This window comes from Sorex fumeus, unplaced genomic scaffold (assembly GCF_029834395.1).
Source record: "Sorex fumeus unplaced genomic scaffold, SorFum_2.1 ptg000098l, whole genome shotgun sequence".
NCBI classification, from domain to species: domain Eukaryota; kingdom Metazoa; phylum Chordata; class Mammalia; order Eulipotyphla; family Soricidae; genus Sorex; species Sorex fumeus.
In genome coordinates, this window is record NW_026606155.1 from 77,215,813 (window position 1) to 77,233,675 (window position 17,863).

General features: G+C 38.8%; 1 protein-coding gene across 5 annotated transcripts in view; it reads right to left on the reverse strand.

Moving 5' to 3' along the window:
* The window catches only part of RYR3 (ryanodine receptor 3), a 631,292-nt gene that overhangs the window by 321,175 nt on the left and 292,254 nt on the right, over positions 1-17,863 (reverse strand). For all 5 annotated transcript variants that reach the window (XM_056134221.1, XM_056134222.1, XM_056134220.1 and 2 more), the window contains 3 exons: positions 12,648-12,722; positions 10,123-10,279; positions 681-854 (listed from right to left, as the gene is read on the reverse strand). In XM_056134221.1, coding sequence (XP_055990196.1) covers positions 681-854; positions 10,123-10,279; positions 12,648-12,722 — 406 coding nt within the window. The remainder of the gene's footprint in view (positions 1-680; positions 855-10,122; positions 10,280-12,647; positions 12,723-17,863) is intronic.

Below are 17,863 nucleotides of genomic sequence, written 5' to 3' on the forward strand. Positions count from 1 at the left end.
TCCTAGAAAACTTTTCATTATTTTCAAGTTAGACAAATATAGTGGAACTATAGGGCACAATGCATTCAAGGACTCAGTCTGGGACAAGGTGTATTGTAGTAAGGTTCTCCCCAGGGGAGAAATTAATTTTCTGGATCCTATCAAAAGAAACATTATTACTGTAATTGGCCTCCTGGTTAAAAGCTGTGTACATCTAAGGATCTCCCACTTCAGTGGGCTATGAGGGACCACTCAAACCACAATACATTATTTTGAGGCAGTATCAGTTCCCAATATTTCATCTTCCTGCACGTCACTTCCTGTGGACTTGTCGCACAATTTGGTAAAGATTATATTCACTGTTCATCTTATGCAAATTACATAATAACTCAATTATCCACTAAAATGAAAGGAATAATGATGTGCATAATCCCAAAAGAGCATGATGTTAGAATGCATTGAATAAATTCTATTCCCTCCTAACAGATCTCCCATGTATTTAATGGTGTGTGTGTGTGTGTGTGTGTTACAAATATGGGTTAAGGTAACCAAGTGATACTTTACAATCTGCCACAAGATAATAGTAATAATAGTGGGAAATAAACATACACTATATACACCGGTTCCTGCAATCACTTCTATTGTTCAGCTGCTTCTAGTTCAGTATTACACTATGCTGGTTAGCTTTTATAGCCCCTCACCTTTCTTTTTAGGGGTCCAAGGCGGGATGTTTTGGCATCTTGTGCTTTGTAAGTCACCCAAAGACCACTGGCTATATGCTGGACAAAGCAGACAGAATCTCCGTACTTTATTTCTGGAACTCCCATGCCTTCTATATCTCGCTTGTGAGTGGAATCTGATTTCTCCTTGATTTCCTATTTCACAGAAAATAAAAATGTAGGAGGCATGTCTGATTAAATAGAAACAATATATAAAGATACATTACTTATGCAGAATTTGTAACCCAGGAAACTGATTACTAAAATAATCCTTCTGTGCCTTCTGATGTCAGGATTTCAGAACCATTTACTTCCCTTATTTGCTATTAAATGTAAAATCAATGATATTTCAAGTTTCTGCTACTTCAATGATTATTTAAATCCTTGGGACAAGGAAGCAGCTGGTAGGTCCTCTCTTTAGTTTGGATTGTTTATATGTTTTGATTTCCTTATCCTGACTTAGATATCTTAATAATTCTTTCTTGCCAATTGTATTTTGGCATTTTGTATCTTTCATAATTGTAATAGTTATCTTACATAGAAAACCTAAACGGGCTTTAAATATATCTGCAAACATAAAAATCCCATAGAAATCAGCAGAGAAAGCAAGTTCCTTGAGCAGGAAGGAGCTGCTCTATTTTGACTTCAAAGCAGTCATATAGGTCTCTATGGCTTCCTTGATTGTGGATACTAGACAGTGGATTCAATTCTTCATTTGCCATTACTTCACAAAGTATATTCTCCATTCTGAACAAAAAGAGGTGTAGGCATCCAGTATGCACTCACTAACAACCTGAGCTGCTCATCAGACTGAGTCAGGAATCAGATGTCTCTCAATTAACACCCTCTTGTCATCAATCCAAGCACCTAAACATTTCTATTTTATTTCCATTTCTTCTCCATATCTTGCATTAAATTGCTCATTTGTAAAAGCCATTAGCTAGATGCATTAGATATGTAATGTACAGAATAAAAAATGAAGCACGCTGCTTCTTTTCCCTTGTGTTTTCATGATGGAACAGCACCTACACCTGTCTTGAGTCCTTACCATGCAGAGGGCAGTTCTAAGTTCTTTCCGCTGTTAACTTTGTATGAGAATCTCTGATGCAGCTACAAATATTATCTCAGTTTTACAGAGAACATGCAATGGCAGGGAAATAAGTGGTTTTCCCAGTGTCACTCAGGAAGTAGTAAAAAGCCAACATTTAAATCAGAAAATATAGCTAGAGACTGTTAACTTTCCACCACTTAAAACTCCTATTGAGCCTTCAATACCCAGCCCAGATGTGTCTTTTTATGTGATGGCAGTGTCAGTTCCCTGTACTGCATTTTTTCAGTACAGACTCGTTGCCAGTGCTCTACTTAGCATTCATCACTTTGCAATGGAAGTGTATTTGTTTATGTAACTTTCTTTCTGCCATGCTATAAAAGAATCGAGGACATGATCAGATTGACATTAATTTTGTATACAGCACCTATTATATAATAAAAATATATTGAAGAAATAATGTTACTTAAGGGTATTTTCTTTCAAATACAATTTTATTTACTCTCTTATTTACTTTAAAGCTAAATAAAATAAAAATGCATTATTTTGCACGTACATAGGATCATTTGGGGACAATGTTAATATTTGAAAAGAAAATGCTTGTTTTAAACTTGCTAAAATGAAATGAATTAAGTATGATATTTATCAAAATGAACATTTGTAAAGAAATATATTTCTGATTTTACAAATGAAAATTATTGGGAAAAGAGTTTGATACATTGGAATTTCCTTATAGATAGAGGTCAATAAAATATTTATTCTATGAAACAATGGATACTTCCTGTTTCAGAACTATCTGGTTTTGTAAAAACTCAGGCTGGTAAAGTAGGGCTTAAAATGTCAAAATTTTTACCTCTAGTCTGATACTATTATAATCAGTGCAGCTAAATAAAAATAACACACATTTAAAAAAACATTTTAATTGAATCACTGTGCTATAGACCCTTACAAAGCTGTTCATGATGGGATTTCTGTCATGCAGTTTCCAACACCCATCCCTCCACCACTGTACATTTCCCAGCACCAGTGCCCCCAGGTTCCCTTCCATCTCCTCCCACCCACACCCCCTGCCTGTCTCTATGGCAGATGCTTTTCTTCTCTTCTCTCTCTCTCTCTCTCTCTCTCTCTCTCTCTCTCTCTCTCTCTCTCTCTCTCTCCCCTCTCTATCTTCTTTTGGACATTGTGGTTTGCAATATTGATACTAAAAGAATAGTACACAGTTTTACTGTTAAACAATAATTAACTGCTAAGAAGTCACAGACAAAATAAGGTATGTTTCCAAACTATCAATGACTTGGTCATATATTTTCCTGCTTCATTTATTTAGACATTACTTTACCAAATAAAAAGAAATAGTACATAATCATTGTGTAAAGAATTCTGACTCTTTCTTTCTCCCTTCCTTTCTCACCCCTCTCTTTCTCTCTCTCTCTCTCTCACACACACACACACACACACACACACACACACACACACACACACACACCAGCAAGCATCAGAACCCAAAGTTCTATGATTGTAGCTATATTGGCTACAGTATAAGAGAGGAACAAAAGCAACAGCAAAAACCCAAACTAGAAACAAATACTAAAGTCAACTCAGCACAAACTCAAAGAACCGCTATAGACAAGCTTAAGTTGAATTGGCTGAGAGTAGGATGACAATCTGACTCATTCCCCTTTCTGTGTTCAGGGGAATACAGCCCCTATATAATTATTCTACTGCTGGTAACAGAGTCTTCCTAAATGGAGGCACTTCTCCAATCATTTCTTTTCAATAGCTCTCCAAGTCTCTGGCACACCACCCTCATTTCTAAAGTTCTTATATATTATGCTCAAAGAAGACTGGGCTATGTTCCTTGGAACTCTTTTCTGTGGGCCAATAAGTCAAGGGAAAATTAGGATTAACATAATATGCACTGGTCTGAGTTCCTAGAATGTAAAGCAAACAGAAAGAAGTACAGCTAGAGACTGATAAACTCTTTTAACTCTTTTTTTTGGGGGGGGGTCACATCTGGCGATGCACAGGAGTTACTCCTGGATTTGCCCTCAGGAATTACTTTTGGTGGTGCTTAGGGGACCATACATGATGCTGGGAATTGAACCTGGGTCAGCAGCATGCAAGGCAAACGCCCTACCCACTGTGCTATTGCTCCAGCCCAAGACTGATAAATTTTTAAAATGATTTTTTTTGTTTGGTTTTGGGCCACACCTGGTGGTGCTCTCTCTTTTGGTGCTTGAGAATCCATTTGTGATGCTGGAGATCAAACTAGAATTGGCCATATGCAAGGCAAGCACCTTCCCCTTGACAGTATTATTTTTAATTTTATATATAAGGAAAAATACTCTCAGGTTATCTTCCTGGTTTCATGCAATCCTCATAATGACTCTCAAAAAACACTTCTTGACCCCATATTTTACAAAAAGGAATACAAAACTGGACAGCAAAAGGCAGAATTGGGACTCAGACCCAGGTTTCTTCTGTTTCAAACCCCATGCTTTTCTTTGACTGCTTCTGTATTTGGTACACTAGGAACAATAACGAGGGAAGTGATTGATTTAAATTTTAAAAATACTTCCTAAATTTTATTTTAAATATTACATCAAAGAGTGTTGTCGCTGACTAGATGTTTGAACCATAAGGGTTAGATTTTCTCCTCATTCCCTTGCCCCTTGATCCTTTGTTTCACTTCCTCTTTCCCAAATAAGATCTTAGTAAGGAAGCAGAGCAAGAGGTGTACAGACTCACACAGCACAGTTTCAGCATTGATCTTTTCATAGGGAGATGCACTGTGAACCAGTGGCCATCTTGTTTTGAGATGTCAGGGGTGAATAGGTGAAGTCCCCATGGGGATACGGTCAATTGAAACACTTTACAGGGGCTGGAGCAATAGCATAGCAATAGCATAGCAGGGAGGACGTTTGCCTTGCACACAGCCGACCCAGGTTCGATTCCCAGCATCCCATATGATCCCCAGAGTACCACCAGGAGTAATTCCTGAGTGCATAAGCCAGGAGTAACCCTTGTGGAATGCCGGTTGTGCCCCAAAAGCAAAAAAAAAACCACTTTCCAAACAGAGGTGAGGGAGCTATAGGTAGATTCTGAAAGTAGGCATGAACGTTACATATGGCTAAGTATCTGGTGATGGTATGGTAAATGTTGACTAAACTGAATGCAGTAATTTTGTACATTGAGGAAAACACTGAAACAGTGATGACTATTACCTTCTGCATTAACATGAGTAAAATATGAGGCTCTATATAAATTATTCAAGATTTATAGAATAATCATTTAAAATAACTCTAGAGGATTGGAATGATAGTACAGTGAGTTGGGCACTTGTCTTGTGTGGCAGACATGGATTCAATTCTTGGCACCTCATATGGTCCCCCAAGCTCACCAGGAGTGACCCCTGAGTAGAGAGCCAGGAGTAAGTCCTAAGAACTTCTGGTGAGTACCCCCTTACCACCCAGAAAAGCTTTAAAGGGATATTTGATAAGATTTATCTTACCATTATTAATTCTCCCTTCCATGAAAGGAATAAACTGACATTGAGATATGACATCTAAATAGATAGTATTGCCATACCAGAGCAAATACTAAATCATATTTGTCGGACAATCCTTAGAGAATGGCCTTGCAATGTCAAGACCATGGGAAAATAATGTGAAATCAAGTGTATAGAAATTTGACTTAGATGTTCAAAATAATGGATTCATCTCATCAAATGTTTACATGAACAGTGTTGTGATCCAAAACAATTACACAACTGATGGCAGAATATTCTATGAAGATGTGGGGGAGCTATTAAAATATAATGGATCTCACTCTGTATTTTATGTATGACCACATTTATATATCTGTTGAGCAGGAAATTTTCAAATTAACTACATGCTCTACACTGTGCTAGATGTTGGCGTGAAAGAGAGGAGGGAATGTATAACCCTTGTCATTCAGGGCTTCTGGTTGAATGAGTGATGCCAGAGAAGCATGAGCAAAGGTCTTCTGGAGCACAATGAGACTTCTTACCCGAAGAGGCATTTAATGTTGGTCTGGAAGAATGAGAATGAATTCACTAATGGAGATGTGTGAATGATAATACGTGTTCCTGGTACTAGTTTAGCAGTAAGAGGAAAAACAAGTTACTGAATCAAGTTCAATATTTAGTATGCTTACATTCAAGGCAACCTTATTGAGTGAATGGCAATAGGAAGGAAGGATAGGTAGGGGTCAGAACTTAAAGAATTTTATGACAGCCTTCAGAGGAAGTAAAACAAAATTAAGAATGATATCAATGGTATGACAGAATACATGGGGATCTAGTCAATGAGAAGCTCTATTTTACATGGCACCATTTGCAAAAAGGTTGTGGAATGAACACTTCAATTTAGAGGCAGCAATGCATCTAGACCTCTTCTGCAACTGAGATCGTCCTGCTAAAGGAGAGGGAAGAAAAACCTTTGAGGAGCAACACCTTCTGCTCCTTAGAGGGAAGCTTCACAGACACCCCAGTCTGAATCCATCTGAGCCAGTTCAACATCTGCAGAGGTTCTGGGTCTTTCCATCCTACTCTGAGGTTCCATCGTATTCCTGTTCTATGCTGTCTGTACAAGAGTAAAAGGGGTACCTGCTATCTTCCTCTTCTGGACAATGTGCTAAGCATGTTAAGATGAACCTGTAGCCTCTCCACAACCTCAAGTGAGTTAATTAATATCACAGTCTAATGCAACTTGACAAAGACATGGAGTAGAAAGTCAGTCACTGTCAAGTGACAGGTCTAAGCTAAGTACTTGGGAGCCAACAGTACCCTCCTGGGAGTCTCTTTCTTTCTTTCTTTCTTTCTTTCTTTCTTTCTTTCTTTCTTTCTTTCTTCTTTCTCTCTCTCTCTCTCCCTCTCCCTTTCTCTATCTCTCCTCTCTTTCTGTATGCGTGTATTTTCCAAATTCTCCAGTACACAGACAATTAGATAAATGCCTTCAACCAAACACATTGACTAAGGCACAGAGGATATACCAAGGACACACTCTTTCCACCTCTCAGCCTTCCCACTGACTCCCTTAATCCCTGTGTTACCACCCAGATCCTGACACACTGATCTTCAGACTACAGTCTTTTGTCTGAGCTATTGCATGACACCAGACCAGGCAAGAGCTGGCAAGATGATTCAGTGCCTTCACACTGCTGGGAAATAGAGTCATCTATCTCTCTGCTAGGGAACAACATTTTTTCCAGGTGAGGGGGAAATGCCAGAGAGTACATCAGAGGATGGGTCACACCAAGAAAGGAAAGAATGTATTTTGGAGGAATCCAGAGGCCCTGAGAAATCAAGACATATCTAAGCTCTGGTCCTAAGAACTCAGTGGAATGTGCATGGCAGAAGTGTGCCCCTCATTTTTCTTTTATTGGTGTGGCTTCACATTTAACATGCCATATGCTCTACCAGAACAACTTCCCAAGGAAGACTTAGAGCATTGCCATATCTTGGCCCACCACAGAGCTGACTAAATTCAGTCCCTTTCAGGTGAATGTAAAGGTATGTGTGCTGGATACTAACGTACAGCAAGTCGTTTTAAACCTCTAACACAGTCACAAGGAGGAAAAACAACCACCTCTGTAAATGTACAGGATACAGTGACTTTTAAGTTCAGTTCTTCTATGCTGGCAGCTTCCCCTGCCCCATGCCTGCATGATTTCCAGCTATCTCTTGCTTGCCTCCATGGACATGGAAATGGAGGGACTTGGACACAAGCAGTGAGAATTCTTAGAAAAATGTATTCATGGGTCAGAAAAATTGCCAAGTGGAAGGAGTTACAGGACTCTTTAGGGTGCTTGAACACATTTCTGGCTTTCCTTGAAGATGACAGCATCGGACCAAGCCATCCTCCATGAGGCTGAGGCATAAAAGGAAGATCACTCACTCCCACCCCATCCCCATTTTTGCAACAAAATCCTACCAACAGGATCCTACCTAGAGGACCACCTGAGGCTACCCCTGTAAGTCCCATTCTGCAATGGTGAGGACATCAGTGTCCTAGGTCTGTTCCACATGGGGAGTGGGCTTTGGTGACCAAGGAAGAGCTCTCAAATAAGAAAAAAGTCAAGCTGGCCTCCTTAAAAATTCATGACTTGAGTCATGACAGATAATGTCTTCCCCTACAGCTCTTTCTTATCCTCCACTCTTGCTCTCACCCCTAAGCCCTCCCTGAAGGGCTCTCTTGGGGATCAGTGTGATGTTGTTTCTCTTGGCCTCCTGGGACTTCTCTGTCAATAATTCTTTTAGTAAATGGTCCTGCCTTAAACTACTTCCTGGATGCCAAAAGGCTTTTACTATATAAATATATGTTTGAATTTTAAAAGCTTCTCAGTTTTGAAACTCCTCACAAACAGAAGTGAGGGTCACATAATGCAGAGGAAATCAGAATAAAGCTAAGGAGCCAACATGGCATTAAGCAGATGCGTGTCTGTAGGAAAGAGGAAGCTCTAATTTTAGTGCTTGTATTTTTTGTGGGGGGAACATGGAGGCCATGCCTGATAGTGCTCAGGGGCACACGTGTGATGTTCAGGATTGAATGGGTATTGACTGCAGGGAAGAAAAGTGCCTTAACCTCTATACTATCTCGCCAGTCTCTATTTTTTAATGTTCGAAAGAGGTGTGGAAAAAACTTAACACTGACATACAACAACTTGGGCACGCAGTCCAGTTTGCTAAGAGCTTTTCTACCTGAAGAGACAATAGGAACAAAAAGAGAGAAGAAAGGAATCTGAGCCCTCTCTTTAAGGAAGGTTAATTCTGAAAGACTGTTCTCGATTATTTAGGAAGCACTGATGCTCCACAGAAAATTCCACTGTCGGTTTGACACTGACTTCAACATGAGCAGAATCATCAATAAACCTTTACTGAAATTGTGTTGAGAACACAAATCAAGATCTATTTCTGGAAGAGAGCAAAAATATAATGAAACTCAGGATGAAGCTCCCCCAAGGAGACGTCAACATTTCCTCTAAGGAGGAGAGCACACTCCCTGAGAACCATGCAAATGTCTGGGCGAGCCATTCTCATGCTCGAACGCTCTTTCCAGAAGCATAAAGTGACAGAGCATCTAACTGTCTGTCAGAAGTTAGGTCACCATGAAGTGCTGACCAGTTGACTGGATCCAGCTCCCAGTCATGCACAGTCAAAGTCTGACCTGAGCATTTGAAATAGAGGGTAAGTGGCCTATCTACCCATGAAATATCAAAACTAAATATTTGGAATTAACCAGTAACCAAAGGGTCCACTTTGTATATCCTTTTTTGGGGGGAGGCACACCTGGAAGTGCTCAGGATCCAGCCCAGGGTAATTACATGCCAACCATGTGACCCAGGCCTTTTGAATTCTAAAAGATCCACTCTTTATGCACATTGAGGATAGATAGGAGAAAGCTGAGGGAGGTGTAGACAAAAGATGCTCTGAGGACAAGGAGAACATCAATAATTTTATACAATACTAATAAATGAAAATCAATAATTTTATAAAATACTAATAACTGAAAATGATGTCAAGTCCAGATATTCTGTTGCATTTTTCAGAAAGGAATAATCTCTTTGACAACTAAAGGTAAATACTAAAACTCATGCTGCTGTGCTACCACTGCTTTATAGGGTGAAGCATACAACCTAAAATTATTAAAGACAATACAAAGAAACAGTATTCTCTATTCACCTCTAAATATCATCATTCTTTTGATGTTTTTGTTTTTGAGGGTTCACTGCCCTATGAACTCAATTAAAAAGACACAAAAATATGTCATAGGCCTAACTTCCAATTCATTTCCAATCCTACTTTCCTTTTAATCTTTAATTTTCAATCTTTTATTGAAGTAACATTGATTTATATCAGAACATCACACAGGGTTCAGGTGTGGAGCATTATAAATTGACATCTGCATATAGAGCATTAAGTTAACTGATGAAAGTCTAATTCTAGCCACCATCATGCTATTGACATCCTTGACTTATCTTTCCGTTCACGTCTATTAATCACTAATTTGCTTTCAAAACTGAAGTCTAAATAGTCCTTTATCTACAATTTTCTCTTGTTCTACTTATTTATTCAGTTCACTAATTTTTTTTCTGTTTTCTTTTACTGGTTTTGGAGCCATACCTGCTGTGTTCAGAGTTACTCCTGGCTCTGTGCTCTGGGATCACTCCTAGTGATGCTTGTGGGACTATGTGATGCCAGAAATTGAATTGCAAGACAAACATCTTAACAATTGTACTAGCTCTCTGGCCCAGTTTTGGTTCTTTATATAGAGGTGAGATGATACCATGCTTGCATTTCTCTGTCAGAGCATTCAGTTTTAGAACAGAGTAAAAATCCCCTCTATCACACTTTACCTTTGATGCCCGGAAAGAGAAGGCTGTGGACTTTGTGTCTGATTTGCCACGATCTTGCAGAATAAGACCTAAATCCTCTGTCAAGGCCAAGTAGTGACCTGTAGTTAGGTGCCGAAGACGAAAAGCCTGGCCCCATCTGATGTTACTGCCACTCCAGCTGGGAAAATGAAGCGGGCAAGAAATCACATTTATAGAAAATGCATTTTTCAATATTTATTCAGAGTATCCCTGTACATGCTGGCAGATATGTAACTCTTTTGAGGGTCATCCACCAAGGGACATATAACTAAGCTCCTGACTTGATCTAAGATTTTACGTCCAGAACTAGCCTGGTGCCCTCTTTAATTTTTTCAAGGAAACCAACAAGGAGCAAGATACTGAGACAGGGAAATGGTTTTATGTGATGGATGTTCCAAGCTCCCAATATTTCCTTTGTTCCACTAAAGAGTCTTTCATGCTACTGATTCCAAAGCAAACAAAACTCACAAAATCTGTAACAAAAAATCTGTAACAAAAAATTCTTATTGCCTTTTAAGGAAAAACTATTTTTGAGAAAGCTAAGTCTTTCCAAATGTGCTGTCTGGATTTAACATTGCTACAATCACAAACTATGATGTTCCATTTTTAAGAGAGACAGCAAAAATATCCTTCCAGTTTACCCTTGTCAATAAGAGGCTGTTGTAAGTAAGTCTAGAAAAATAAATAAGTATTGTGGTATAGTAGAAGGTAATAAATTACATGGGGGGAAGGGAAGTAAAGCAGCATATAATGATTGAGATAAGAGAGATTCTATGTTGAATGTCAGTCCTTTATGGTCCTACATCAAAGGTTGGCATTCAACAAAAGTTACTGTCAGCATTAGAAAAGAAATAAGTCATTGAATAACTGTAACTCATTTATTTTTTAAGCTATATCTTGGAGTGTTTTTGTTAGGGTCTTTTAGCTGGTACCCTTCGAGCTCCTTGAATCTGAATGGCTGCATTGTCCAGCTCTGGGAACTTTTCAGCAATGATTTGTTTAACCGTGGCTTTTACATTGGGATTGTTTTCCTGAATTTCTGGAACTCCAATGACTCTAATGTTGTTCCTCTTGGAATCATCTCCTAGGACTCTGATTCGCTCTCGAGCTATTTTGAGGTCTCTTGCCATTGTTTGTTGTTATTTTTGAAGCTAAAGTAAAATCTTTCAGAACTAGATGTATCAAGCCTAAAAGTGTCTCTCCTCTTTATCAAGTGCTTTGAAGCACTAAAGAATCCAAGTAACATTGATTAAGGACTTAAATTTTCAATGTTTATGTCTCCATATAAATAAACAACCATAATATAAACTGTGTATATCATATTGTCTTTATAAAATAGTCTATTATGAAAGACCCAAGGTAGAATAAAAGAACATCTGTATGCTAGTATAAGAATTTTAACAGTACTGGAAAGAGAATGTAAATGCAACATAAAGTTAGCAAGTGGGTGGCGAGCCCCTCCAAGTTAGTTTATTTTTAGGTCAGCAGTCTGAAAAGAGTTTCTTAGTAAAAAAATTGAGTTTATGTGCATGTATATGTAAGAGGAGTGCTAATATTTTCTTCTGCTCCCTATAGACTATAGGATGACTTTGATGATACCTTTAGGACATACACATTTCATAAGAGAGACTTTTACTGTGAACATGTTTCTAGGGAGTGACCAGGCAGAGAGCTTCAGGGAAAAGAAGGAGAGAAGGAAAATCTAAGAAGGCAACACAGACCTCTCCTATGAGCCCAAACAATTTAGTTCCAGAATAACTTGCAAGCCTCAGCAAGGATCTGGTCCAGGGCTTAAGTAGTTTGACATTTGGAAATCGCATGGTTGTTGTTTTTTCTTTCGTGTGTGGAGGTGGGTAGAAGGGGAGGAGGAGTGTTTGAGACACACCCAGAGGTGCTCAAGGTTTACTTGTGACTATGCATTCAGGAATCACTCTTGGTGGGCTCAGGAGTTCATATGCAGTGCCAGGAACCGAACCCGCATTGACTGCAAGGTCAGCACCCTACTCGCTATACTACCTCTCCAGCCCAGATCATGTGTTCTTATCAAAGCCCAGGGTTCCAAAGTCTCAGCCTTCAGTCCAGTCACACCACTATTTCTGAAATGTCCGAAAAGCCCTGTATCCATCACAGTTACATTTTCAGTGATGATTTAGTCTTCCCTACCTTAACACCATCGCTGTTATTTAATGCAAACTCCCCATTGGAGCTAACACATTTGATTTAGAGGATTTGCATGGGTTCTAGAGATTCCTTTTAAGAAAACAAATGGACAAGGAACTTGAAAGAACATCTGGGTTTTCCTTTCATAACTTACCACTAGAAAGGCAGCAGAGCTACAGGTGGGAGTGTGCTCCAATGCCCCACGGGAGGTTTGGGAAATTCTGTGTGTGCTTGCATACTAAAGAATCCTACAGTTTGCCATGGGATGCGGAACAAGTGAAATATTTGAGGAAATTGACTGTAAGAGGAGAGGAGTGGACAAAAGCCCCACCTCAACCTTCCATTACCTTATTCGAAGGGGTTCTACTCTCCACAGAGACCTGGCTCGCGTCCCGGCTCCTCCTGCTTCATAGAATATCCTCCTGTCAGCAGAGACTGAGATTAGCTTCTTTGTGAGTGACATGGATCAGCACCAAGCAGAGAAGAGCTCCCTGCAATGGATGCTGCTACCGGCGGTTTTCCAGCCCTCTTGGTGTCAGTAAAGCAAGGCATGTTTTTTTTTTTTTTTTTTTTTGGTCTCATCTTCTTAGGAAGAAACAAGTCGCGGAAGAGGAGGAAGCTGCTTGCCACATCCATATCAAGGACACTCCAGGGCCATCAAAGGCATAAGGAAAAGATCACCTACATTTTGCACCTCATAGGGTAGGTAGACAGGTACCATCAGATCAGATACTGAATGTTCCCATTCTTACAGGTTAAATTCCCAGATGAAGTTGTACAACTTTCTGAAAGGTAATTTTACTTGAAAAACATGTGCATCACAGTATGAATTCATTCCCCTTGTTTTAGAAAGCTCTATGCTCAGTTGTTACTCAGTGGTCATGCCGTTATTACTGCAATTTTGTCTCCTTTCTTGCATTATGGGTAAACTTTTAATTTTTCTTTAAAAAACAATATGTTCACTTTGCAATAAATTTAGGCTTCAAAATTGTAGTAACAATAGTACACAGAGAGCATCTGTACAGTAGTACTTAGTTTCCCCTGGTTTATCATCTTCTATTCCTATGGCACATTTGCCAAAACTAAGAAACCCACACTTATATGTTATCACTTAGCTTTATATTGATTTTGCTTTATATTGATTAGCTTTATATTGATTATCTTTATATTGATTATATTGATTTTATATTGATTAAGACTTTATATTGATTTTGCTACTTTTTTTCATCAAGCATGTTTTATTTCTGTTCCAGGTTCCATGTCAAGATACCCCACTGCATTTAGTTGTCATATCTGCCCTGCTTCCTTATTAAATTTTCTGATTTTTCCCTTGTTTTTCATGATTAAAAATTTTGCAGTGTATTCGTCAGGTATTATGTAAAACTTCTTTGACTTTGTCTTACTTATCTGAAGCTAAGTGAAATCATTTTTCAGGGCACCATGATTCCAGGTATTAAAATTGGATTGGCTGTATAAAGACAAACACCTTAATTCCTGTAATATATCTATGGACATATTAAGCGAGCTTTTGCCCTTCTGCTCCACAGGAGGTTTCTGTCCTCCCAGAGCTCGCCTTAGGACACCTGCGTTACCATTTGACAGGTGTACCGACCCAAATATGACATTTGGTCATATTTTTTGTTGTTGGGTTAGGAGGTAGGTGCTCCATGAAGTGCTCAAGAGTTGCTGCAGTGTTTGGAGGACCATGTGGTGCTGGGGATTGTACCAGGTCTCCCACACACAAAACATATGCTTATCTTGTTGAGCTATGTCTCTAGCCCATGTTTTTTTTAAATAGAGGGCAACACATATTATTTATTTTATTTTGGGTCTTAGGCATTACATGGTGGTACTCAGAGCTTCAGAGCTTACTGTAGATTCTGTACTCAGGGATTGTTCCTACCAGTACTTAAGAGATCATTTATGGAGAATTGTACTGGAGTCTGCTGCATGCCAAGTAAGAGCCTTAACCCTCTGTACTATCTCTCCAGAACCAGATAGCAAAGTACTTTTAAAAAACCAGTACATTAAGGAACAACTCATATATATCAAAAATTTTAAGAAATTAAATGAACTACCCTTAGTATAAAAGTTTGTCATGTAAACACTGCTTTCTGAGTTACCCGATAATGTGAATTCAGACACTTTTTGAGAATCATGTGACCATAGATCAAATCTGATAATTGCATTTAAATACAATGATCTAAAATCCCACCTCCAGAGGCATTTGTATATATAAAAAATGAATCACTCAAATCTCAGAAGAATTTTGACCTAGATTTTGAGACAACAGAAAATCAATAAAGACAAAAAAAGTTAATTTTCATTCCTGAAATAACATAATGAGTTGGTTGAAAAGAAAAGCCTGGAGTTAGACAGACTAGAGTTGAAAACAGTAAGCTGTGTTGCCTTGATCAAATTCTTTTAATTTTCTGTGCCTCAGTTTCTTCATTTATAAAATAAGGGTCTAGGTTTGCAAATTCTGTATGTGTGAACACATGCATGTTTGATAGTGGTATACCCAGCACAGCTCTGGAAATCTTTGGGGTCTCCCTTTGCTACGAAGCACTATTCAGACAGGTGGCATCAGGGGACCACCATAATCACACTCATCAGTACTCAGAGGGAGGGTCAGGTGCCCAATTTGCTCGGCACCGTGCTCTCTCACCTGAGTTATTTCTCTGGCCCTAAAACCTGCTAGTGTTTTTTTAGTAATTAATGTACACCAAGTATTTTAATGAAAATTAAAAAGTTCTGTAACTGAAATTATTCAAACTTTACTTATAGTTGTATAAAGGCTGCATAAAACATATTCAATAGCAATTAAATATTGCATTAACAGTGGCCATCTTGGGAGAGGGGTTATATAAGAAATTCTAAGTCTCAAGAGTCTATGTTTATCAGGAAGCATGAAGTAAATATTTGGAAAGAAATCCTAGGTTACACTTTGGGGCTCTGCCACCCAGGGATCTTGGTGCCAGGCCAAGAATAAGATACTTCCCTGGTCTCTTAGCTGAATGAGAAAATTTTCCCAGCTTTAAACTGATGGTTCCCCATCCTATACCCCTGCCTCCTGCCCCACATATATGCCTATCTTGTCACCCTCAATGAGGACTAGAAACATTTGTCAGGTGGCGCTAGCTAAGCATTACATTCTAGGTCAGTGAAGGAGCAAGGAAACTAGGGTGGGAGAACTCCTTTCCTCTGATATCTGAAGAATTCTGGGAAGTTAATACTTCCCACCTACGAAATGCAGGCAGCATGCTCTATTTAATCTGACAAGGTTACAGAGGTTGAAACAACCTGTTCCCTGCTCTTTAAAAGAATTAGCCAAGGAGGGGAGTAGAGTGGGTGGTAAGCTGAGGTACTTTGAAAGCTTGGCTGACAGCTTAGCCTTGGCTTCAGCAGGTTAAGTGACTTATTCCAGAGTGCTTGACAAGCCAGAGGCAGAGCCAAGAATCAGAGCTCAGAATGCTAGATTGTTGACTTGGGGTTTGTCTGGGAAAACCAGTCTCTCTACCTAACCTGAATGTTCTCAGGCTTGAGGGAAAAGAGAAGTCATTTCTCTTGCAATGTGATAAGAAGAATCACTTGCAGGTAGTAGTGGCTATTAGAATCTGTTACTGTGTTTTCTATTTCCTATTTTATGATGCTATCCCAGAATCCAGTATTTCTGGCACTAGTTTTGAGGAGTTACCTAATAATAAAGAGACTTAGACATCAAATAAGTACCAAGGAATTCTACCTTAAAGCCAGCTGATAGCTAGTGCAAAAACTCAGGTTATAGTATACTGATTAGCTGTTAACTCATACCAACCTGCCTTTCTTCCTTGCCTTTCCTGCTTCCTGGTAAAGGTTATAAAGAAATAGCCTTTTCTTTTTTTCCTTTTTCTTTGTTTTTTTGGCTTTTTGGGTCACACCTGGCAATGCACAGAGTTACTCCTGGCGGGACCACGTGCAAGGCAAACACCTTACCCACTGTGCTATCACTACAGCCCCAAAATAGCCTTTTCTTCATTGGTAATTTTTTTTTCAAAAATACAAATGAGATGCTCTGGAAATTTTCAGTTCAAAAAGGCCAACTTTGCTGTTATTACTATGATGTCACACACTCATGCTTCAGGGAACCCATTTTGGGAATACCTGTCTGTCACTTTCCCAGACCTCTTCTCAAATAAATGCCCAGTCATTCTTTTCAGTTAAGACCCTAAACCACTCAACAAGAACACCTACCATAAAAAGTCTCTCTAATATTGGAACTGCTTCTGATTTGTCTGTTTCTAATTAGACTGTTTCTAATTTGTCTCTAGTGACAGGTTGTGTGTGTGTGTGTGTGTGTGTGTGTGTGTGTGTTTGGAGGAAAGGGGTAGTTTAAAGCATACACAAGTTGAAAATTTCACTTTTTCTAAATTTCTGTCTTTAAACGAAGAAGATAAATAGAAAAACAGAACTGGAAAATTCTGGTATGCCCCATTTTAGGTGTGGACAGCTCTGCAAGGTTCACTCTCAAAAATTTAGTTCTTTACTTTTTTGATATATCACAATATAACAATGAAGTGACAGCATGTGTTATTGCATAATTTCATTATTAAAATAAAAAATACAACCAAATTAGTTCCCATGTTATCATCTAGGGAATCTTAAATTCTAAAGCAATTGCACATCTTGCCTTCTGAGAGACGACTGTATCTGGACCAGTGCCTGGGAGGCAGTGAGCAAATTGATCAGACACTTGTCACCGGCCTGATTTATATATTCTAGACATTATCTTGGGAGTACATCTGCTTCCTATGAAGGGACACTCAGAAAATAGAGCAAGTAAATAGAGACTCAGGATTATATACATGTTGCCAATTGGACGGTTTCAAAGATGTATGATAATACATTGCTTGTCGAGGTCTATACTAGATGAAATAAAGAATGAGCCCTAGATGGAAAACCAGCAGCTCTGATCTCTAGGCTGTCATCGGAAGTGAGCCAGTATGTGACCTTTAGCTGAACTTGGCCTAGATGATTTCAGAATCAAGTGAAGTTGATTCCCATGTTTTTAATGAAGAAACACAGTTGACAAAGTTCCAGTAGACATTAGGGAAAACCAAAGAATGTTTCACCTCCAATCAAACTCACTGCTGTTCAAATGCAGACTAATGTGGATCTGGATCTGAAATTTGAGTTTTTAAATATCTATATACATATATATCTATAGACAGATAGATATATGTATATATCAGATTTCTATATTTAGAGACCAAGATTTTTATGTTGTGTACTTTTACTGACAAAAGCTGATAAACAGGATGCTAAAATATCCATTCATTTGCATATAGAAACTTGGTTTTTATTTTCTATCTCCTTGGTTTTAAATTTTTAATTTTGGAGGAAGGGTTGGGCCATACCAGCAGTGCTCAAGGACCACTCCTGGCTCTGGGTTCAGTCATCAATGAGGTAGGGCTCACAGTACCATATGTGGTGCCAAGGGATAAAACAGGGTTGGATACATACAAAGCAAGGACTTAAACCCCTGTACTACTCCGTAGGCCCTTTGAATTTTTAGGAAACATTA